Source organism: Grampus griseus (genome assembly GCF_964374135.1).
Source record: "Grampus griseus genome assembly, chromosome: 11".
Taxonomy (NCBI): Eukaryota; Metazoa; Chordata; class Mammalia; order Artiodactyla; family Delphinidae; genus Grampus; species Grampus griseus.
Genome location: NC_139005.1, coordinates 92,655,964 through 92,679,441, shown reverse-complemented (window position 1 = coordinate 92,679,441; position 23,478 = coordinate 92,655,964). Strand labels below are relative to the sequence as shown.

Below are 23,478 nucleotides of genomic sequence, written 5' to 3'. Positions count from 1 at the left end.
ATCAGCCATCAGCCCCTCATAGGGCACAGAGTGTTTCCACATGCACCGGCTCCTGGGCCTTAGAATACCCTCCCAGGCGGGCACCTTCATCCCTGTCTTACACATGAAGCCGCTGAGGCTCGGTGGGGCTAAGGAAGCCGCCTAAGGGCCCCCAGCAAGTTAGCGGCAGAACGCAGGGCCGTGTGACTCCACACCCTATCCTCCCATGGCCCCGCTCCATTCTCAGCACATCCCATCCCTCCCTCCCAGAGTCACCCTGAGCCACGCTGTGCAGGGGCACTTCCACTGTCCCTCCCCCCGCCAGCAGAGCCCTGCCATGCTCTGGCCTAACGGCCATGAGCCCATAGCTGCCTCTGGACAGGTACCTGCTCTGCCTCGCGCAGCAAGGCAGCCCTGGGCCCTGGAGCCTGACCCCTCCCCGCCAGGAGCCCACCCACACCTTCCAGGAGAGGAGGGTACCAAAACAAGCCAATCGAGACTTCCCTGGTGGCACAGTGGTTAAGAATCCGCCTGCCAATGCAGGGGACATGGGTTGGATCCCTGGTCCGGGAAGATCCCACATGCTTCAGAGCAACTAAGCCCGTCTGTGCACTACAACTACTGAGCCCGAGTGCTACAACTACTGAAGCCTGCACGCCTAGAGCCCTTGCTCCACAACAAGAGAAGCCACCGCAATGAGAAGCCCGTGCACCGCAACGAAGAGTAGCCCCCGCTCGCCACAAGTAGAGAAAGTCCACACGCAGCAACAAAGACCCAATGCAGTCAAAAATAAATAAAATTTTAAAAAATAAAAAAATATTTTAAAAAATTACTTTATAAAAAAAAAGGGGGGTTTCCCTGGTGGCGCAGTGGTTGAGAGTCTGCCTGCTAATGCAGGGGACATGGGTTCGAGCCCTGGTCTGGGAGGATCCCACATCCCGCAGAGCAACTGGGCCCGTGAGCCACAACTACTGAGCCTGTGCGTCTGGAGCCTGTGCTCCGCAACAAGAGAGGCCGCGATAGTGAGAGACCCGCGCACCGCGATGAAGAGTGGCCCCCGCTTGCCACAACTAGAGAAAGCCCTCGCACAGAAACAAAGATGCAACACAGCAAAAATAAATTAATTAATTAATAAACTCCTATCCCCAACATCTAAAAACAACAAGCCAGTCTGCTCCTGGTCTTGGTGTTCTCTGCAGGCCTGCCATCCCAACACCACAGACGTCACAGCCCCACGCTGGCCATGCCGTTCCCTCTCCCGTCGTGGCTTGAGCTTAGTTTTCACCTGTTATGACCCAGGCAGCACCCCCTGCCCTGTTCCCAGGCTCTGCCCGTGCATCCCCATCAGGGCCCGGTCTGTCCACTCCCCAGCCCACTCCTCCATGTCACCAGGCCCCAGCGCAGGTGTCTGGGGAGTGGGTGTGGCCACACTCACCTGGCTTGTTGAGAAGGCACCGGAGCTCATACTCCACGTCGGCCTGGCGTTGCTCCAGGTTCTGCTGCTTGAAGCTGGAAGGTGGGAATAAGGTGACTGTTAGTTCTGCGGCTGCCTGCCCTGTGCTGTCACTGATAAGGGAGGAAGGTGAAGATTCCCAGTCCTAAGCTCTCTGGATCCTGGGGAGAGGAGCCAGGAGCCAAGGGGAGCAAGGACTCACACATAGATGAGCTCGGACTCCCGTCGAACCAGCAGATGCTTCTCGTGGATGAGCTTGAACCAGTCCACCAGCATGTCATCCTCACGGCCCTCTGGAAACCAGATGCCCACTGAGGCCAGGGCTGGAGGCAGTCCCCACCCTCAAAGGGGCCACGGCGGCTCCTACCCTGGAAGAGAGGCTCCCCCTACCCGAGTCCCACCCGCCAGGCCCCCGGCAGCTCCCGCACCGTCCACTCCACCACGCAGCTTCTCCTCCAGCAGGACCCCACGGTGTTCCAGGGTATCCAGCTGACGCTCGATGGTGTCCATCTCCCCATGGATGTCCTCCTCGGGGATGTACTGGTCAGCCTGAACCTGCCCGACAGCGCCCAGTTATCTGAAGGTCAGCCCGCCCTCCCACCTGTTGGCCGCCAGGAACAGGAGCTTCCCTCTTCTCTCCGGCCAGCACTGGCCTCCACAGGCCCTGCGCCCTGGCTCCGTCCCACACCCCGGTGTGGCAAGGGATGGGTGTAGGGACAGTCACGCCCCTGCCATGCCCCTGGTCCCAGCTCCAACAGGCATGCCCAGAGGGCGATACAACTTCCTGCTTCTCTCTGGCAACTTCCTCCCCTCCTCTGCCACTCGAGAAAATATATCACAACGTGCGAAAGTGACCCTATTAGACAGAGAAACCTGAGAACACTCTAAGCTGTTTGTCACGTGAACGCTTCAGATCCTTGAACTATTATTAGTAACAATTTAAATGCATCACCCAATGCTTTTGGTCAGAGCAGCTAATCTGCTCAGAATCCCCCTGGCTGCAAGTTCATAAATCTCCCAGCTGGGCCTCCCAAGCATGCCCCCCTCCAGCATCTGAGGGAAGCTGCCCAGGCAGCCCATCCTGTGGCAGAGTCCCACGGGAAGCCTGAGGCGGCCAAGGGAGGGGGCCGGGGCCCAGGCAGCCAGTTGTCTGGGGCTCCCAGCTGTACCTTGCGTTTGATGAGCGGAAAGCCGTGTCCTGGGGCAGGCGGTCTCGCTGGCTTGGAGCCCTTGGTGGCCTTCTTTACGGTTGGGGACGCTGTGGGTGATGCCTTCCGGTTAAAAGGATTCTCCTTGCAGGAAGACTAAAGGCAGGGAGACGTGGCAGAAGATAAGTCAGGGAGGGGTCAGTAAGACCCAGGCAGCTTGATCACATGGGACCATGGAAAGCGGGGCGGTAGGAATCAGGCAGAGACAGAATCCCCCAGCAGCCAGTCTCTGAGGAACTCAGTCACTCAACAAACACTTCCACTTCCCAGCGCCTCCCGTGTGCTGCCGCCGCACTGGATACTTCTCTACATTCCTGTTCAATTCTCACAACCACTCCACAAGGTGGGTAGTGTCGTGCCCATTTTACAGCTGAGTAAACTCGAGTTCAGAGAGGTTAAGTAACTGGCTCAAGGTCACGCTCTTCCCAAGGGCCCAAGCTGCAGTGAGACTCTATTTCGGGCTGGGGCAGCCCTCCGGCGCTGGGGGCAGTGGTCAGGACATGCAGTGTAGGGTGGGACAGAGCTATAGCAGCTCATCCAGGCCTCACAACCACCCCTTTTCCAGCGGGGATGCCGGGGTTCAGCTCCTTGCCCAGGGTCCCCCAGCCAGGAAAAGCAAAAACAGGGAACCCACTATCAGTAGAGGGAGGAGGAAGGTAGCTCCCTTCCTGCCCAGCTCCCCCTGCCCATCCTCTGCTGCGCCCTAGCTCTGCATTTTTCTGTCCTTCTGGGGTAATCCCTGTCCTGAGGCCAGCACAGCCGGGCAGGCCCCCCACTGGGACGGGCCTTGCCTGCCACGTGGGCAGTGCCAGCACCTTCCAACCACCCTCCCCAGGCATCACTGGAGGCCATGGAGTGTTCCCAGGAGTATTTACCGGGCTTTCCAACAGCTGGGGGGAGGGAGGAGCCCGCTCACCTCACCTGTGCCAGCCTTCAGGTTGCCATCCTTCAGGCTGGCGGCTGCTCTGGGATCTGAAGCAAGGGAAGTCCCAGGCCACCGGCGCCGCAGGGTGATAGTCTGGGCCCCACAGGGCAGCACCCGCCCAACGGGCCTGCCTGTCTCCTGTCCCCAGTGTCTCGGGTTCTCCCCGAATCCTGGGGTTAGGGTAAGGGACGGGGCACCCCAGGAGGAAGTCCTCTTGGGCTCTGCCCACACCCTCCACAGTCACACCCAGAGGGGCCCAGCAGGGCCAAACAGCCCAAAGGCCCCTGAGTCCCTCAAGGGTTCTCAGCCACGGAACTCCTTCAGACCAACCTTTCACAGACCTCAGGACAGGAAACAGACTGAAAGGCAGCTGCCTGTAGGGGGAAAGGGAGGGGCGTCCAAAATCAACTCCCTCCCCCACCTCCCACAGCAAGGAGCCCTGGGGCTCCTCAGAGCATCCTGAGGCCCAGAGATGGGCTGGGCCTTCTCCAGGTCACACAGCAGGTGGTGATAGAGTTGGACAGGAGGCAGTTGCCCAGGCCAGGGAAGGTTAAGTGGCATTTGAAAGGTGCACAGACCAACAGCTCAGGCTCCTCCCCAGACTTATCCTCTGTCAGGTAGGTCAGACCAGGACTACAGCCGGGCCCTCAGAGGGCTGCAGAGTACGGGAAAAAAGGTAGAATCAGAACCTGGTGGTGCAAAGGGACTCTGGTGGCAGGAGAGGCCCCCTCATGAACTAGGTGCCCAGAGGACTGTCCTGACCCCTGGTGACCCCTGGTTCTTGGCGTGACACTGAGAAACAAGTGCTTCACCAGCCACAGAGGTCAGGTGGAAAACGAGCTGCCAGGGATGGGTGTCCAGCAGACCCTCCTCGTGCCCACTGCAGCCCCCAGAGGGGATGGATCGCGGGGCCAGCCTGGGAAGGGGCCTGGTAAGGGGAGCCCACAGCACGGGCTGTCCGCACCCCTGCAATGGCACACAAGAGAAGCACCCAGGAAAGCTGTTTCCTCGGCCCTCTGCCTGTTGAGGGCCGACCCCTCCTCTACCCGTCCCCGCCAAAAACAAACTCTACACAAGGCGCAGTCATCCCAGTACCCTACCCCGACCTGCCTGTGAGCACCTGGGGGGCAGGGATCGCCACGGTCATCTCACCTCTGGAGCCCAGGCCAGCCCATACACACAGGAGGGACTCAATGAACACCATCTGCCCCATTCTACAGGAGGGGAGACTGAGGTCTCTGGAGAAGGAAAATGACCCCAAGAAGGGAGTCATCCCCTCCCCTCTGTGCTCTACCCCAGGCGGCCTTGTAGAACAATCATCTAGGCCTGTCTCCCTGAGCAGCTTGTAAGCCCCTAGAGGGCAAGGACAAGGTCTCAACGCCACTGTGCCAGGGTCTGGCACAAATAGGACCTCAGTGAATGGAAGGGTGAACGGAAGGATGTGTGGGTTAAGTGGTGGCTAGTGGATGCGTCCCAAATGGGCACGTGCATGTGCTAGGCAGGTAAATAAGGGCTAGACGCCTCAAGACATGGAAGGCCAGGCAAGTGGAGACATGCACAGATGGACAGGAGGTCTGGCTAATGGATGAAAGGATGGAGAGGGGGAGCCGTGCCTCAATGAATGCAGTGGTGAATGGGTAGATGGGCACAGCCAAGGTCACCCAACAAGTCAGGGCCAGCAACGATGGAAGGATCAGAGACCCTGCCCTGAGACCAGGCCCACGGCCACTAGACAGGACAGCAGCCTTTAGCGAGGGTGAGGCACTCACCTTTACCTGGAGCTGTGGGGATGAGGTTCCAGGGGAAGGCGCAGGGCTCTTGTCTCCAACCAGCACGAGAGGGGTGGGAGCAGCGCCACTGCAGGGCTTGGCTGGAGGGGGACCTGGGCTGCCCCTAGTATTGGGGGCAAGGCCAGGGCTGGCTTGAGGTGTCCGGTTCACACTGGGCTGTACCAGCTCCCCAGAGGAGGACAGGGAGGAGTTGGCAGAGAGGCTGGCCGAGGTGCCAGGGCTGCCCGGGGCATGGACAGCAGGCTCTGAGGAGCTCTTGGGCACGACTGGTGGCTCCAGAGGCTCCCCACTTGGGGGCTGGCCGGAGCTCTCGGACGACAGGCTTTCCACGCTGAGGGCTGGCGACGGGGTGGCTGAGGGTGGCTCCGAGTGTGACAGGCGGGAGGTGTGGAGAGCTGTACAAACACACACACAAGTGGGTGCCACGTGAGGGGGCACAGTCAGGCTTTCCGGCCTCACCTAACACGCTCCACTCTCGACAGAGCTGCAGGCCCTGGCAACCCAAGTCCTCCACATCCAGACAGGCAAGAGCCCAGAGGACAGCAAAGCTGTGACTGGACCAAGGTCACTGGCAGACAAATCATCCCAAGTCACCCTGCGCTCCTCGGGCCCCGGCGTGCGCCTCGTGGCACGTCGCAGCCCTGGTTTCCTTACGGCCCTCGCTTCCCCATCCAGCGTGGCTGCAGCCTCCACTTCCCCTCCCACGTCTGATGTGACCCAAAGCAAAGCCAGACTGAAAAGGCCAAAAAAAAGCCTTGCTTCTGTCTGCCTTCTCTGCCTCTGACCCGAGCAGAGGTGGGAGGGAGAAGCAGGCAGCCCTGGCGGTGGCCGGCGCCAGGCCAGGCACTGCCCCGTGCCAGGTTCATCCTCATGCGTTGAGGGACACCATGCTTCAGAGTATCATCTGCGCTTTCCCAGGAGGCAACAGACTCAGAGAGGAGAAGGGCTGGGATTGGACCAAGCTGTGTCCGACTCAGAGCTCATCCCATTGGCTGCATCTCCCACCCGGCAATCACCTCCAATCAACTGACCCACCACGCTCAGCTGGAGGGTCCCAGGGCACCAGCAGGGGCCGGAGAGGGGGGCCTGGGCCACCTGAACACCGGCCTCCGGTCATCTCTAATGTGCCCTCGGACCCACTGTCTGAGGGGCTCCCACTGAGGTCTCAGAGGCAGCTGGACCCCAGCCGTGGTGGAAGGTGGCCAGGCACAGGGCCCGAGAAGATTGCAAGACGGCGAGAGGGAGGGCTGGGCGGAGGGAGGCACAGCGCCTGGGAGCTGGCCCACCACCTCCATATCCCGGATGGGGAGACGGAGGACAGACACAGGGGAGGAACTGCTCAGAGCCACTAGCACCCGTGCCACGCAGCCAGGTCAGAGCCCGAGGCGCCTGGCAACTGGAGGAGAGTGACTAGATGGGCAGGGCTGGAGCTAACCCCTGCCCAGCGCTTTCCACAAGCCTAACTTGGTGTTATGCACACTGATGGATAACACGTTTAATTCTCACAAGAGCCCTGTGAGGTGGGTTACAAAGGGTTAAGAGTATAGTCAGGAGTCTGGGTTCAAATCCTGCCTCCACTGCTTAAGCGCTGTGAGGCTTTGGGCAAATCACTTACCCTCTCTGTGCCTCAGTTTCCTCACCTACAAAATGGGGTATGATACCTACGTCACAGGTTTGCTCAAGGATTGAGGACAGACATGACACACACGGCACCTGGCCTGGAGGGGATCCTGTGGCACCACGTGCCCTTCCCTGGCCCTGGGCTCACCCAGGTGCCCAACCCCAGAGTCCCAACTGTCAGGAGAGCTCCCGAGAACGGCACTCACCAAGGGGGGATGCACTGGGTGCTCGGGGGGCGGGGCGCTTCTTTGTCCTGGGGCTGCTCGTGGGGGTGATGCCGTACCAGGGGTGCAGGGACTTGGGTGTGGACTCCGGGTGAGTCGGGGCAGGGCCGGTGGCTGCACGGGGTGCAGCTGGGGGCTCTTCCTGCTCCTCCTCGAAGGGGTTGTAGGGCTTGGGCTCCGGGCCAGCCACCTCATGCACACCTCCGTTCTCCACCTGCCTGCTGTCCCGGCCCGGGGGCGGCGGCCCGGGGCTGCTGCTCGGGGGCAGGGGGGCTGGCTTCTTCTTCGGCTCTGCCTGCACCAGTGTGATCCATGGGGGGTCTTTCCTGGGGGCTGGTGTCCTGGACAGAGGCAGGAAGAAGCAGAAACGGTTAGGAGGCAAGGGGGGCATGTCCTTCTCTCCCCAGACAGTCTTGAGTGCAGCCCAAAGGGGGTGGATGAGAAACTGCACCCTTCTCCTCTCCCACCCCAGCCCAGTGGGGCCAGTCTGGGCCCAGAGCTGAAACAGAAAGAAGGAGGCCTCTCCCTTCCCCTTCCTCTGTCTCTGGCTCTCTCTCCCCGGCCCTCTCTCTCATGGACCATACAGGGGAAACACAGCTCCCAAACAAGAGCTGGCAACCGATGTCCTCGCCTGTGACACGGGGTCCCAGGGCTGGAGGATCTGAGCCAGGTGTACCGCTGAGCTCTGCTGGGTCTTCTATACTCTGCTGCTGATTCGCACGACGACTCTAGGAGCGAGGCCTAGGCCTCCCTCGTTCCACAGGCAGCGGAGGCTTGGAGGGGTGAAGGGACCCCAGAGGCAGCCGTCTCCACCACCATTGCTGCCCACAGGAGAGGGGGTCCCAGGGGAGCCACAGGGAAGGGGATGTGGGCACAGGCTCCTGCCCCCAGAGATGAGCCCCACCCCTTCTTGGGAGGGTGTGCTGGTGGGTCACATGGCCTTGTTACCCGCCCAGACCCCAGGGTACTCCCCTTCCCCCTACCAGGGCCCTGAAACCCCTCAGGGCCAGCATACCTCTCTGACAGCTTGGGTGTCCCTCTGGGCTTGGGGATGGGGGGTTCATGCAGCTTCCCTAGATGGGAAAGGAGAATGAAACAGGTCTTCACGGGCAGCTGTGAGCCAGGCAGCACGGTGGGGCACCAAGGGAGCCAGCCCAAGTGCCTGCCTTACCAAGGATGCCCTTCCGTCCCACCTGCCAGGTCATGGACTCCAGGTGGCCATGGCAACCTCACCAGCACCCTCCTACCTCCCCAGCCCAGCACTCAGGGAGATGAGATAAACACCAAAGGTGACAGGTAGAGAAGGTCAAAGGGGCAAGGCCAGGACACCTAGAGACCCCATTCGTATTTCAGTTAAGAAGGGGGAACCCTGGACTTCCCTGGTGGCGCAGTGGTCAAGAATCCACCTGCCAGTGCAGGGGACACGGGTTCAAGCCCTGGTCCGGGAAGATCCCACATGCCGCGGACCAACTAAGCCTGTACGCCACAACTACTGAGCCTGTGCTCTAGAGCCCGCATGCCACAACTACTGAAGTCCTTGCGCCTACAGCCCGTGCTCCGCAACAAGAGAAGCCACTGCAATGAGAAGCCCGCGCACCACAACAAAGAGTAGCCCCCACTCGCCACAACCAGAGAAAGCTCATGCGCGGCAACCAAAAATAAATAAATTTATTTAAAACAAAAAGAAGGGGGAACCCAAGTGCCCCTCTGACACTTCCCCAAAGTAGACAGGAAATATTGTTTCAACTCAGCCCCAGGGTCACCTCCTCCTGCAAGCCTCCCCTGACTCCCAAGTGTCCTCCGTGAACCCCACCATAGCCTCTGCTCCCCCATCTTAACAGACGTCTACATTCTACCAAAATCCTCATGTCTGTGTCCATCTCTCCCTCGAGACTGGCAGCACCTCAAAGGCACAAACAGGTCTGAACAGTATCTCTATCCCCAGTGCCCAGCTCAGGAACGGGCCTCCACAAGTGCGGAACAGAACGAACAAGTCCCAGGGGGAGACCCTGGGAGTCTCCCTCCCCTGGGCCTCCTCTGATAAGAGTTGCCCAGCACGTCTCAGGTTACAAGGAACCATGTTTCCATGAGCTCATGGAAGCCCAGGGAGGTCATGTGGGAAGGTCTGACAATGAGGGGTGAGGCAGGGGTCTCCACTACAAAACAGGCCAGCCTGGGGAGCGCCCCAGGGGCCCATCTGACCAGGGACACACCCTCCCCTACCCCCAGCCCCTGAGCTGTCCCCTGCCAGACATCCAGATGTGGACAAGCACACAGGCTGGGCCTGGGAGGGGAGGTCACCTGAGTGTGGACACAGAACCAGACACACTCGGGACACAGGCACACATGATGTACACTCCCTACACCCCGAAACTGAAGCACACAAGATGGACACAAAAGGACACACATCCTGGGCACACAGAATGGGGCAGGGGTCTGTGTCCTTGCAGCATGGAGAACAGAGCGTGCACCGAGGGGCCTCAGTAACTGTTTGCTGCGTGAATTAATAACCCCAGCACCACGGTCGTCCCCAGCACATCCCCAGCACACACAGGCAAGGACAGCACGGCCCCATGAATACTCCCAGGCACATGTACGTTTAGACGCCAGGCACACCTCAGGAAGCGCCCAGCCGGGCCCTTGCTCACCATTCACCAGGCCGCTGCCGCCTCCCTGCTCCACCAAGTTCTCCTGCTGCAGGCTGGACCGGGGCCGGGGCGTGGGGAGCGTCAGGACTGTGCTCTCAGAGGCCTTCCTGGGGGCAGGTGTGGGGCGGCTGCCCGGGGTGCTGGCCAGCTCCTGTGGTTTGCCGGGAACCTGGGGCTTGGTGGGGATCTGGGGTCGGCCCTCAAGGCTGGCCTTGGGTACGTCCACCTCGGGCCCTGCAGCTGCATTAGGGCTGGGGCCGCCTCTCTCCACATCCTTGGCTTCTTCTGTAAGTTGCTGCTGCTTTGGCTGTGGGGGGAGTGTGGGCCTGGCCCCTGACCGCCCACCAGGGCCCAGCCTGGCGCAGTGCTCTGCACACACGAAGGTGCCCTCCTCTGGCCCACTCCTGTAAGCTCCGGGGAGCAGGGTGCTGGAGCACCGCTGACACCTGCCAGGGAAAACAGGGGTGGGGTGGGATGGGGGGATCAACTTAGCCAGGCAGCCCGGCCCAGGGTGCTGGCTACCCCTCCTCCCAACTGCCAGCCTGGATCCCGTCTCAGTACCCAGAACTTCCCAGCGGAAAAGAAAAAGGGTAAATGTCAGAATCACACCACAACAATAAAACCATGTGAAATCAGCAACATAAATTGTGAAACACGCCTTCAGTTTCTGCTGCAAGAGGAAGCAAAGGTTCCCCCAGCTCCTACGGAGGTTCCATCCAGTGTGCGGGCTGCCACTCATTAGTGGCTCAAGAAATCAATTTAGTGGTTTTCAACCAACCAGACGTTTTTGTTTTGTTTTGTTATGAAATAGAATAAAATAAGATATATCAGAATGTATCACACTTGTTTTATGAAACTCTAATTCCAGTTGTGCATCTATTCATACAAGTTTGATTTCAGGGATGTACTTACAACGGTCACAGTGGCAAACGTATGTCACCATAAAAAGTATTTAAAACACTGCCCTGATGGCCAGACGTGACTGTGCAATGGTTTCCTTCCTCGAGATTTTTCCCCCATGACACCTCAGTTCTGCAATCAGGTGCCTGGGGTTCCAGGTCCAGCCACCACACACACACACACACACACACACACACACACACACACCACACCACACACACACCACACACACACACCACACACACAGCACACACACAACACACACACACAACACACACAACACACACACCAAACACACACACACACCACACACACACAGCACACACACAGCACACACACAACACACACACACAACACACACAACACACACACCAAACACACACACACACCACACACACACCACACACCAAACCACACCCACACAACACACACAACACACACACAACACAAACACACAACACACACACACAACACCACACACACACCACACACCACACACAACACAACACACACACCACACACAACCACACAACCACACACCACACACACACCACACACACCACACACCACACACCACACACACCACACACAACACACACAACCACACAACACACACCACACACACACACCACACACACCTACACACACCACACACCACACACCACACACACACACACACACACACATACACACACACACATACTCTAAACCACAACTGAATACACACTATAACTCCCAGTCACTGGTTTCCATGGACTATTCAATTTTCTTTGCTGATTTTTTTTCTAACATATAAAACGTTTTCATACATTCTCTAAGCTATTTATATCTTCCCTGCCTCTTATTCCATTTTTCTTAAACCTGGCTTCCCCTGGGAACCACACACTGAAAACAAGTTGTTACTATGATTTCTTTTTTTAACTGCTTTCTTTAGAAAAAAAAAAAGGAAGAAAAAAATAAAATAAGATTTTGAAAATGCTTTCTTTTTTCAACAGCTCTTAGAGCACATTCTGCTCCTTAATCATCAGCTACTTAGTCTCAAAGAGCTCTGGCCCCATTTCTGTCTCTAATTCTGTGACTGACCGAGTCTTCTCCCCTCACTAGGCCTTATGCTCCAGTATGACGAGCCTGCCAAGGGGCTTGGCACACCATGGTGCTGCATCTAGGGGAGCTCCCCGCCCCCCCAGGGTCCCCACCACTCACCGGAAGCAGTGCCGGTGGTACAGCTTGCCGTCGGCCAGGTAACGCTGCACCAGGTGCACGTGCTGCTGGCAGGCCGCACACGTGCTGCTGGGGGTCCGGTGGGCGCCCTGCTCTGACAGGCTGCCCGAGGAGCACTCATCGCCCTGCAGGGAATGGGGTGGGCAGACTGGGGGTGGGGCTGGGGTCACCAGCCTTCCTGTTCAAGAACACTCCCTGTTCCCCGCTCTAAAGGTGGCCATCTCCCAAGAGTGCGCAGTGCTAACACACTCCGTCAGAGCCCCAGAAGGGCAGAGGGTGGGGACTGTCACTGCTTTGCACATGAGGAAACTGAAGTCCAGAAAGGGGGAAAGACCTGCTCAAGGTCACTGAGTCAGGATGGAAACACAAAAATCCAGACTTCCAGTTTCTGGGGCCCTGTCCGCCAAGAAGGCAGCTTCCGGCTGTATAACCCCTTCGCCTGAGCTGCTCTTGTCCCGCTCCCGTCCCCACAGGTGGGCCTTGCCTGACAGGTGGCTGCCCTCTTAGGCCCACCTCGTCTGCCTTCTCTGTCCCCCCAACTAGAACCAAGCAGATTTAAGGCCAAGTTTCGCAGCTTCTAAGCACTGTGACCTTGAGCAAGCTGTCTTCGTCTCTGAGCCTTGGGTTCCTACCTGCCAAATGGAATCCTATAACCCCTGCCTGTCTCAGCCCTGCACATGCTCACTGGACACCCACCGTGGGCTGGGCTCCCTGTCCCTCAAGAGGTCCTCCAGCAAGGCGCAGTTGGGAGCAGGTGGGAAAAGCCCTCTGCACACTGTGAAGTGTTGTCCAGATGTGAAATGCTGGTGTCATTCCCTAAGCATCTTGGAGCAGGGGGCTGGCAGTGAGGCCCCCACTTCCCAGCTGAGAGATCTTGAACAAATGACCAAACCTCTCTGAGATTCAGTTTCCTCATCTGTACGTCAGGACACACAATACCCACCTCCCAGTGTTGCTGAGAGGACTAAGCAGAATCACCCTAGGAAGTTTAAGCTCTGTCTCACGGGAACCAAGGGGAGAATTTGTCGTACTGCATGGGCGAGTCCTGTGAGTCCCATGATGGGGAGTCAGTGCTGTGGACGCCCTGGGCCCCTCCCAGGCCTGCCATCCCCTGCCCCTACCGCCCTGGCCTGGCCTGTGAGAATCTAGTCCCAAAGCCAACGGGAAAGGGACCAAGAACACCCGCGGAACGCGGCAGTGGCAGCTGTCCCCCCACCCCACCTGCCCACACCCGGCATCTGCCTACCTGAGCCCTGTCTCCTGGTTCCGCGGGAGTGGGTGCTTTGGATGGCGGGGAGGATGCTGCCAGGCCCTTTCTGGGTGATGAGACCCCGGCTGCCAGGAGACCAGAAAGAGACTCTGAGGCAGCTGGAGACCCTGGAGGTCCAGGAGGCCCAACCTGGCCTGAGCTTTGAGCTCCATGGCTACCGCCTGAGGGCAGACCACCGACGCAGTGGGACCAGGCTCCCACTTCACACAAGCGGGGGATGCCTCCTTCCAAACTAAGTGCCAAGGGCAAGCTACCCAACCCTGCCAGGCCTCCACAAAGCGGAACAGTGACTCCCACCACACAGGGCAGCGTGAAAAATAAGGCACCAGGGACTTCCCTGGTGGCGCAGTGGTTAAGAATCTGCCTGCCAGTGCAGGGCACACGGGTTCAAGCCCTGGTCTGGGAAGATCCCACATGCCACGGAGCAACTAAGCCCATGTGCCACAACTACTGAGCCTGCGCTCTAGAGCCCCCGAGGCACAGCTACTGAACCCCGTGTGCCTAGGGCCCATGCTCTGCAACAAGAGAAGCCACCACAATGAGAAGCCCGGGCACCACAACGAAGAGTAGCCTCCGCTCACCGCAACTAGAGAAAGCCCGTGTGCAGCAACGAAGACCCAACGCAGCCAAAAATAAATACATAAATTTATTTTTAAAAAATAAAATAAAATAAGGCACCAGGACAAGCACAGAACCATCAGCACCCAACATGTGAAAGGACGGGTAGCTTCCTGCCCACGAGGCTGAACAGGTGAAGGGAAGGAAAGAAGAGGAACCACACGGCGCCGGCCTGAAGGCTCAGGAAGATGGGCTGGCTCCCTGGGGCCGAGAAGCTGCCCCACCCAAGCCCAAGTGGGCAGGTGCAGCCCGGAACCCTGCCTGCACGCCCTCGAACCAGAAGAAACCCACCGCCCAGCCCACCCGCCTCCTCCATGACTCTGCTCCTTCATTACTTCAGCAAATACCCACTAAGCACCTACTCTGTACCCAGTGATTAAAATAAAACCCCCAAATTCAGAGACCTGTATACCAAAAGATAAATCAATACTACTGTATGCTAATTCTTTTTTTTTTTTTGCGGTACGCGGGCCTCTCACTGTCGTGGCCTCTCCCATTGCGGAGCACAGGCTCCGGACGCGCAGGCTCAGCGGCCATGGCTCACGGGCCCAGCCGCTCCGCGGCATGTGGGATCTTCCCAGACCGGGGCACGAACCCGTGTCCCCTGCATCGGCAGGCGGACTCTCAACCACTGCACCATCAGGGAAGCCTATGCTAATTCTTAAAAATAAAATCCAGGGAATTCCCTGGTGGTCCAGTGGTTAGGCGCCTCCAATGCAGGGGGCCCTGTGTTGGATCCCTGGTTGAGGAACTAAGATCCTGCAAGCTGTGAGGCCCGGCCAAAAAAAAAAAAAAAAAAAAATCCAAATTCCTTACTGTGGTCTAAGGTAGCACTGCCAGCACCTCAGGTCACAATCCATTAACGGACCCTGAAATCGACTGAGTGGATGGCAACCAGCATATTGTAAAGATGAATTAGAAGGAAAGATCTGCGGGCATCTCATGTTTTAAGGGGAAGAATCGGTTCCTGAAACTTGTTTCAGTGACATATGTGTACATGAACATGGATTATAATGGGAAACATATTTCTTACCATGAGTCATGGTCAAAAATTTTGGGCCCACTCCCTACCACCACCACTACCCCACCCCCCCACCCCCTACCCCCACCCCAACCCTGGCCTCACCTCCTCCTTCCCCCTCACTCCCCTGGAGCACACAGGCCCCCTGCTGCCCCGTTGCCTGGAATATTCCTCCCCAGATCTTCACATGGCCTCCTTCTCCTCCTTGTTCAAGGCTTAGCTCAAATGTCACCTCCTCAGAGAAGCCCTCCATGACTACTCACCTGAAATAGCCACTTCCTCCTCTCGTTGCTTTTTTTTTTTTTTTTTTTTGGTACGTGGGCCTCTCACTGCTGTGGCTCTCCGGACGCACAGGCCCAGCAGCCATGGCTCACGGGCCCAGCCGCTCCGCGGCACGTGGGATCCTCCCAGACCGGGGCACGAAGCCGCGTCCCCTGCATCGGCAGGCGGACTCTCAATGACTGCGCCACCAGGGAAGCCCCTCTCGTTGCTTTTTATACCATTACCTTATTTTGTTTGCTTATCGGACTTATCTGCAATTATATTAATTACTTTGTTCTCTCTCTCCCTCCCCCATCCTTTAGACTGCAAGCTCTGTGAGTCTGTATCGTTCTCAGCTCTCTCCCTAGCACCTAGCACAGTGTCTGGCACACAGTAGAGGCGAAATAAATATTTGTTAAATGAATGAATAAGGGCCAGGTGCTGGAGTCATGTAGCAGGTCTACAGGGGAGAGGGAGTAATTGAGATACTATGACCAGAGTCTTATATGTTCACCACGGGGCAGGGGGCTATAAGAACACCTGGAGTATATCAGGGCAGGCTGCTTGGAGGAGGCAAAATGTGGGGTGAGAGGATGAGTAGGAAAGAATGTGCCAGAGCATGGGGGTGAGGACAGGGACTGGAGGATCACCAAGAAGAAAGGCTTAGCAGTAAAGGAATGTGATACATTCAAAGCAGCACAAGAAATTCAGTATGACTACAGCAGGGGCAGTGAGTGGCTTAAGCTAAGTGGGGAGAGGCCCTCAGGGGCCCCGCTAAGAAACTGGGCTTCATCCTGATGACACCACCCCTGTCACCCTGGTAGGGGGGAGGTACCCCTCCTCTGAGTCCCTCAGCCACTGGGCTTCCTTCCGTCACACTCTGCTTCCAGACTAGGCTGTGGCTCCTGGAGGTCAGGGGTCAGCTGACATGCCCAGGGTCACCGGCCTCCACGGAGCCTGGCACGAGATGAAAGGAGAGCACGGCACGGTCACGGTGTTGGCATGGTGTTGTCTCAGCCACAGCCAGCTTCCAAAGTTACCCAGTAGAGTGAAAGTCAAGCCTGGTCAAGATTACCCTTGAAATCCCTCCCCTCACCCAGAAAGTACAGAAGAGGACCATCTGGGGGAGCCTAAGAGCCAGCTTCGCCTCCAGCGTTGGAACACCTCGCTGCATTCCCTCTGGTTGAGCAGCAGGTGGGATAAAAATGGTTTGCATTTAGGGGCCAAGCCGTATGGTAGCACAAGCTGTGCCTTTAGCAACAGGAGTTCCCCACAGGCCCAGGGGGTGCTCTTGCCCCGGGCAGAACACGGGGAGCTGGGCCACCAGGGTGACCTCACTCCCAGGGTGCCTGGTGAGGACCGGGAACAAAGTGGGCACCACTGACAGTATTACCAAGGGCCCTGCCCCACCTGCCCAGCCCACAGGTCCCCGGAAGGAGGCCCTCCAGAGAAGAGCTTAGTAGAGGGAGATCGGGGTTTGGCCACAGGGAACCCTCCAGAAGATACGACTGAACTGTGATTCTAGGTGAGCAAGCTAAATTCTAACCAATGGAATAAAAAAGTAATAATAATAGTAACCTTGAGTCCTCAATAAGGACCAGACACAGATCATCCTTCCTCATTTACTCCCATCAACCCTGCAAGATGGATGCTGTTCTTATCCTCACTGCAAAGGGGACCCTGAGCCGAGAGGTGACCCTGTGGCCCACTGTCACCCAGACAGTAAATGGCAGCACAGAAACGTTCAGTCCACCTGCCTCTCACCAGACACTCGGCAGTTGAGAAATACTTTCATTTTTATTTCTAGTAAAATACATATAATGTTATTTGTTCAATTATAATATTAATGCCTAGCATTATGGGGGGGATGGGGAATAACAGATTATTTTAATCTTTTAATTTTTATGTTTTCTATGTTCTAATTTTCTACAGTAAGCATGTTTTACTCCTAGTAAGAAAAAGAAAATCGGTACTTCCTAGAATACTTTTCTTTTAAGAGATGGGCTGAGATTGTCCAAATGGAGAGCAGAGGCTGGAGGAAGGACTGACATGGCAGTGGAGGGGCAAGGTGCCCACCCCCAGAGGACCCCTGACAGCAGTGACACAGCGCAGGAGTCGGGACACCTGAACTTGGTTTTCCTGCTGTGTGACCTTGAGCTCCTCCCTTCCCCTCTTTGAGCCCATTTCCTCTCTGCGGAAGACAAGGCCCAGGAGAGATTCCCACATGGGGACTCTCCAGGCAGGAGGCTCAGTAGCTACCCAGTGACCTGACTCAGGGCCGAGAAATACCCTTGCAGCCTCCCATCCCCCCACACCCACCCCCCTATCCCACCCCACACAATTCCCCAGCCTCTTAGTTCTCAGGCCTTGAAGGTCACTGCTGGGGAAGATGCTGCACAACAGCCCTACAGGACCACTTCCCCACTGGAGGAAAAGAAACCCCAGGGAGGTGTCTGCAAACAGGAAGTGAGGGTGGGTGCCAGAGAGGTGAACTCACAGACAGCGGATGAACTCGTCCTGCTTTGTCTCCTCTGACATTATTAATTTTTTTTTTTTTTTTCCCCCTCACCAAGTGGCTTGTGGGATCTTAGTTCCCCGACCAGGGATTCAACCCGTGCTCCCTGCACTGGGAGCGCCGAGTCCTTAACACTGGACCACCAGGGAATTCCCTCCTCTGACATTATTTCACTCAGTTACTGGTTCACGCGTTTGTTGTCTGTCTACCCCGCCAGGCTATGAGCTCCCCGAAGGCAGCGATCTCCTTCACCGCTGTGCCCCCCGGGCCCAGCACAGTGTTATTTTACTCAATTAATATTTCAGTGAGTGAATGAATGATGAGCTGCCTCCCTGTGCCTGTTTGCACCTCAGAAGACAGTGTGACACATGCCCCGCCCCCAGAGCCAGCCTCCCTGAAGGGCTGCACCCCTCTCACCTTGGCCAGGGCTGGCGAAGTGGTTGTAATATTGGGACACGTAGGTCATGATGCTGAGGCAGTCAGGGACACTCATGGAGACCATGTCACTGGGGTCCAGGAGAGCAGGGATTCCCAGCTCCTTCTCAGCCACTTCAAAGGCCTGGGGGCATGCAGATGCCAGGGTGGGGGAAGGTTTGAGGCGGGGTTGGGGGGGGAGGAAACGTGTGGGGTGGGGGGCAGGTGCAGGGGTGGGAGAAGGATGAGGGGTGCACAGAAGCAGTCACAAGCAGGAAGAGGAAGATGAGGCAGGGTCAGTGGGCGCCACTCTGCACAGACCCAGCTTTGCTCAGCGGGATGAGGGCGATGAGGGCAGGGGTGACTGTGACCTGGAGAAGGGGAAGGTCTGGTGCTCCAGGCACAAGTGGGCCAGAGGGGAGCAGGGGGTGGGGAGAGGAGCGGCCAGGGCCCCAGTGCAAGGCAGCTGCTCTGGGAGCTGGTCCATGAGCCCCTCACCTCAGCTCCTGCCCTGCAAGACCCCTGCCCTCCGACACACACCCTCCCAAAACACACAGCCTCGTGGGCTTCCATCTGTCTGGGGGACTCACCAAACGGTTATTCTCGAAGACATTCTCCTTGGAAAGTGAATCAAACTCTCTGCAAGAGACAAAGTGGGGGAGGAGCATTGAGGAGAGGGCTGGGGCAGGGGCGTGACCAGTGGAGGTGACCACATCCCAGCCAGCCTGGGTCTCAGCAGGGTTGGGGGAGGGGACTGTGGAGGAGGAAACTGAGGCAAGGAACGTGTGCTAATAGAGCGGGGGCTGCCAGGTGGGGCAGAGAATGAGCACATGGCCCCTGGGGGCCTCCAAGCAGAGGCTGGAAATCACTCAGAAGGGGCGGGGTTGAAAAGCCCCAGCTTCAAGTTTATCCCCCAGGAAGCCATGTCCTGACTCAGTGGCAAAGACAAAACTAAGACCAGGACCAGTGCTGGTGACGACAAGGACACCCACAGATTGCTGGCCTCACGCTGAGCACTGGGCTGAGCTCCTGTCTGGAATTTATTTTCAACTCTACTTGGCAGGTATTCACCCCACTTTACAGATAGGGACACTGAGGCCCAGAGAGAGGAAGCCACCCCGGGAAGAGGAAGCCGCCCTGGGAATCCACATTTCTGTTCCTTCCACTGCATGTCACAAACCTGGAGAGCCACACCAACTTGCTGAAACCCTAACCCAGGCCGAAGAGGAACGTTGTTCCAATGGGGCCGGGAGTAGAACAAGTCTGAACCAGCCTGGAAATAGTACATTCTCCAGAGCTGCTGGCACTGAACGGTCGGCCAACCCTGCTGAGCCACTCCTGGGGGCACCATCCTTCAGGGAGCAGTGAAGGGTGTCCTAGTTCCTAAGCTGGGACAGGTGAGAAGTGGCAGGGCCTGCCGGAGTAACCTAGCTTTTATTTATTCCCCGCCTCACCTCCTGGCTCCAGCTGCTGGAGTGGCTGAAACCAGCAGAGGAGACCCAGCCTTCTTGCTCGGCAGCCTCCTGGGTGCACCCGCCCCAAGCCTTGTCCTTCTATGGCTGGAAACTGCAGCCTGACTGCCTGAGACCTGGGCCCAGAGGCCGGAGAAGGCAGTACGGCCTCCAAAGTCTGGGTCCCAGGCCCTGTTCTTCCAGGTCAGGTTGTGTGACCTTGGGCGGGTTGGCAGTCCTTGTGGTCTTCATTTTCCCATCTGCAAACTAGGGGAAGCCCTCGTACCACCTCCCAGGCTGGTGGGGAGGACCAGGCTTGTTAGAGGCCGGCCTCACAGACACAAGAGAGCCCTCCTCCTCCTGCCCAGCTGCCTGCTAACTTCTCCAGGCAGAGATCAAGGTACAGCGAACGTGGGCCAAGGCAGGAGGGGGTAGTTTGCAAACCCCAGGAGGTGCCGAAGGCCCAAAGGCCGAGTGGACTGGGGAGGGCATTGTGCATGCACTTCAGCCCCTTTGGCCACCTCTGGCCAGACCGCTTCTTTCTCCCCTCAGCTGGGTCCCGAACTCCTCCCCTTGCGTGGCCACTGCCTAAGAGTGTGACCCTGAGCAAGCTACACAACCTCTCTAAACCTCGGGGACACTGTGACACCAGCCCAGCCCCCAACAAAAGCTTGTTCTGAGGCCGAATGAGACAAAAGCAGCTTGTCTGGGCCGTTTATTTCAGTCTCCCAGCAGTGTTCTTAGAAGGCTAGGGTCACCTTTTGTTCACGGCGCGCACTCAACACCCTCCGCAGTGCCCGGTCCTTAGCAGGCACTCCATAAATGTCTGCTGAATGCATAAATGCTGGAAACAGCGTGAAAACTGTAAAGGTCCCCACGATACTACAATTTTTCCTCCACTTCTCCCTCCCCTACCTTCGTCCCTAATCAACATCTAGGCTTTGGAAACATATTTTCTGAGAGTTTTCGAAGGCTGGGAAGTTCTGTTTGGCTCTGGGGGAGGTGAGGAGCACAAAAATGAAACCCACATGGTCCCTCAAGGGAGCTTAAAGATGCCTGGATTTGAGGAGGGGGAATGAGCCCACAGCTCGAGAAGCCTGAACCACTTTAGAAGATGGTGCTTGCCCTCGCCCCTACCCCAGCCCTACTCTCATGGAGATCCTCCCTAGCCATCACCGAGGTCCTCTCTATGCCTCATATAGGACCCGGGCCTCGGTTTTTCTCCCGTGCAATGGGCTGGCAGCCCAGATGCTGGCCTGCCTTGCAAATGAATGCCTGGACCTGATTCTGGATCTCTTCGCAGGAGGGAAGCCCCCTCCGCTCCACACGAACTCTAGCCACATCCCTCCCTGTGGCCCCATCCACCCTCCTTAGCCAGCAGGAAGCCCTAAGCACTCTGGCCCAGCCACATCTCCCAGCCCTCCCTGCCCTGTGCTATGGGCTCCAACAGTGCCGCCTGTGTCTCTGCTCAGGTGGTCCCCTCTGCCGGGAATGCCCTTCCCTCAGCCCTGACCCAGCTCCTACTACCTCCTTGAAGTCTATGTGACGGCTGGGAGGCCCTCCCAACCTAGCCCTTTGACACAGCACTTCCCACGTGGAGTTATCAGCACTGCTTATACATCTGTTACCCGCATAGGCCATGGGGGACTGTGTGGGGTTTGCCTCTTGGTTGGTTAGTAGCTATTTCCATTACCAGGCACAGTGTCCAGCACAGAGTATAACCCTGCAGACATTTGTGGAATAAACGAAGGAATGAGACTCTTTCATCATCCCTTCCTGCTTAATAACACTTCTTATAATAACTAATGTTAATTGAATGTTCATTGTCCCATTTAATTTCTCCCAACAATCCTGTGAGGTAGGTCTTATTATCAACCCCCCTTTACTGACCAGGAAACTGATGCCTGGAGGGATCCAGTGATTTTCCCAAGGTTGCACACCTAAGACATGGAGGAGCTGACCGGAAACCAAGCAGCCTGCCCTTTGTGCTGGCAGGCTCAGGTCCATTGCGTGGCTTAGCTTGACACCTAAGTCCTGTCACACACTGGCCAACCCTGCCTCACCACTTGCCCCCCAGCCAAAACAGAAGACCCCTTGAGCCCTCCGCTCTAATGCGTGGGTCCAATCTGGGTGCCCTCCTTCTCCAACCTTCAAGGCGCGGCTCCTGAGCCCCCTTACCCCGGGCCACAGGCCCCACAAGAGGCAGCAGCCCACCTACATCTCCACCTCATCTCGTTCGCTTCTGCATCCACACCCCCCAAAACCCTCTCCTCCAGGGCCCACCCCACCACCTACATGGTACAGAATAAATGCATCTACACCATCGAATCCTTGAGGCAATGCTTCCCTTCCTTCCCTCCTTCATCAAAGCCTCCCAGGTGCTGTCTTTGGGGAGCACAGGAGGTGGAACAGACACACAAAGACTCCAGACCCTGTCAGGCTTGGGGAGCCCTGTCCGAGGGGCTGTAAGCAAGACAGTCAAGGACCATGACTCTTGTCCCCAGTTTGCAGATGAGACCGGAAGTACAAGGAATGGCAGCTGCCAGATAAACATGCACTCAGTGTTTTATGAATGAATGAATGAATGAATGAATGAATGAATGAAGAGGTTCCAGGGCCCAAGGAAGAGGGAGCTGAGATAGAAACACCAAGTCAACTGTTCTGGGGTCTGAATAAATTCTCCCGTGGAACCTCACTGGGCACCTGGGGGCAAGAAGAGGCCATTTCACACCCTGGAGCAGCCCATTAGGGCTGTAGGTCAGACCCTAGGGGTATTCATTCAGCCTCCCTGCCCCACTGAGGACAGCAGAGTCATGCAGAACACACCTGGGGAGACAGGTCTGTGTCCTAATGGGGAGGGGGTTACATCCATTCATCTGACCTCTATTAACCCAGGGATTCCTCTGTGTCAGGAACTGTGCTAGTGCCCTGGAAACATGATCCCACGGGGGAATCAAAGCAAGGGGGCCCCACAGAGGGAACAGGCCTCAATGCCCCACGTGGAGGGGGCTGCTCAGAGTGCCTGTTTAAGAGTTTAGTGTAAGAAAGGCCCAGGGTCCCCGAGGAGGGCTCGGTGCTCCTTCAAAGAGGCAAGGCCTTGGAGGCTTCGGTGTCCCTTGGGCGGAAATCAGTGCCCTGTGGGCGGGGCCAGGGCGTCAGTAGAAAGACCAGCATGGGAGGCGGGCTGTGTTCCAGTGGGCGGGGTCAAAGAGACCAAGTGGGGGAGGGGTGCCCTGGGTCAGAGGGTCTCCGCGAGGCGTTGGGGGCCCGCGGGAGGGTGGGAGTCTCGGCCTCCGGGGGCGGCGCCTGCCGCCGCCCCGGCTCCGCGTCACTGAGCGGGGCGGGGGTCCCCAGCTCGAGCCCGCGCCGCCCTGCGCCCCGGCCGGCCGCCCGCCCTCCCGGCACTCACAGCAGGTCGGGCCGGTGCCGGTGCAGGATGGCGCAGAAGGCCAGGCCGTCCCGGAAGGAGCTGCTCAGGTCGCGGATGTCCACGCCGCGGTAGCCCTCGCACTGGCGGCGGCACCAAGCCAGCAGCGCGACCCGCGGCCCCGCCATGAGCCGCGCGGGGCTCGGGCCCGGCTCCGGGCGCCGCCGGGACCGGGCTTCACCCTTGGACCCGGCTTGGGCCGGCTTCCAGCTACGGCTGCGGCTATGATTCCGGCGCGGCCCAGCCGGCGCGGCTTGGAGCTCGGGGCGCGACCCGCTAGCGGCGGGCGCGGGGCGGGGAGGAGGCGGGGCCGCGGCCTCGGAGTCCTCGCTCGGGCTCCGGAGCGGGGTCCCGGATCTGCTGCCTGCTTCCCGCCCGGCCCTGCCCGGACCTGCCCGAGCAGCCGCTGCCCGAATGGCCCGGCCCGGCCGGCCGCCGCCTACTCACTGCCGCCCGCTCCCCTTGCTGTGGGCCGGCCGCGGGCGCGGTCGTCCCGCTGGTCTCGGTCCCCGCCCGCCGCCGCGGGGGAGCGG

General features: G+C 58.0%; 1 protein-coding gene across 2 annotated transcripts in view; it reads right to left on the bottom strand.

Annotated features, from left to right (window-relative positions):
- The window catches only part of MICALL1 (MICAL like 1), a gene marked incomplete at its 5' end in the record, with an annotated part of 28,263 nt that extends 5,190 nt beyond the window's left edge, over nt 1-23,073 (bottom strand). Inside the window, 13 exons of one of the 2 annotated variants that reach the window (XM_082665183.1) lie at nt 1,415-1,488; nt 1,635-1,725; nt 1,861-1,987; nt 2,602-2,736; nt 5,335-5,750; nt 7,182-7,540; nt 8,215-8,272; nt 9,848-10,293; nt 11,951-12,093; nt 13,215-13,303; nt 18,071-18,212; nt 18,658-18,706; nt 22,928-23,073. In XM_082665183.1, coding sequence (XP_082521309.1) covers nt 1,415-1,488; nt 1,635-1,725; nt 1,861-1,987; nt 2,602-2,736; nt 5,335-5,750; nt 7,182-7,540; nt 8,215-8,272; nt 9,848-10,293; nt 11,951-12,093; nt 13,215-13,303; nt 18,071-18,212; nt 18,658-18,706; nt 22,928-23,073 — 2,275 coding nt within the window. The remainder of the gene's footprint in view (nt 1-1,414; nt 1,489-1,634; nt 1,726-1,860; nt 1,988-2,601; nt 2,737-5,334; nt 5,751-7,181; nt 7,541-8,214; nt 8,273-9,847; nt 10,294-11,950; nt 12,094-13,214; nt 13,304-18,070; nt 18,213-18,657; nt 18,707-22,927) is intronic. The other variant, XM_082665184.1, reaches the window with a different exon arrangement.
- Nucleotides 23,074-23,478: the final 405 nt, after the last annotated feature.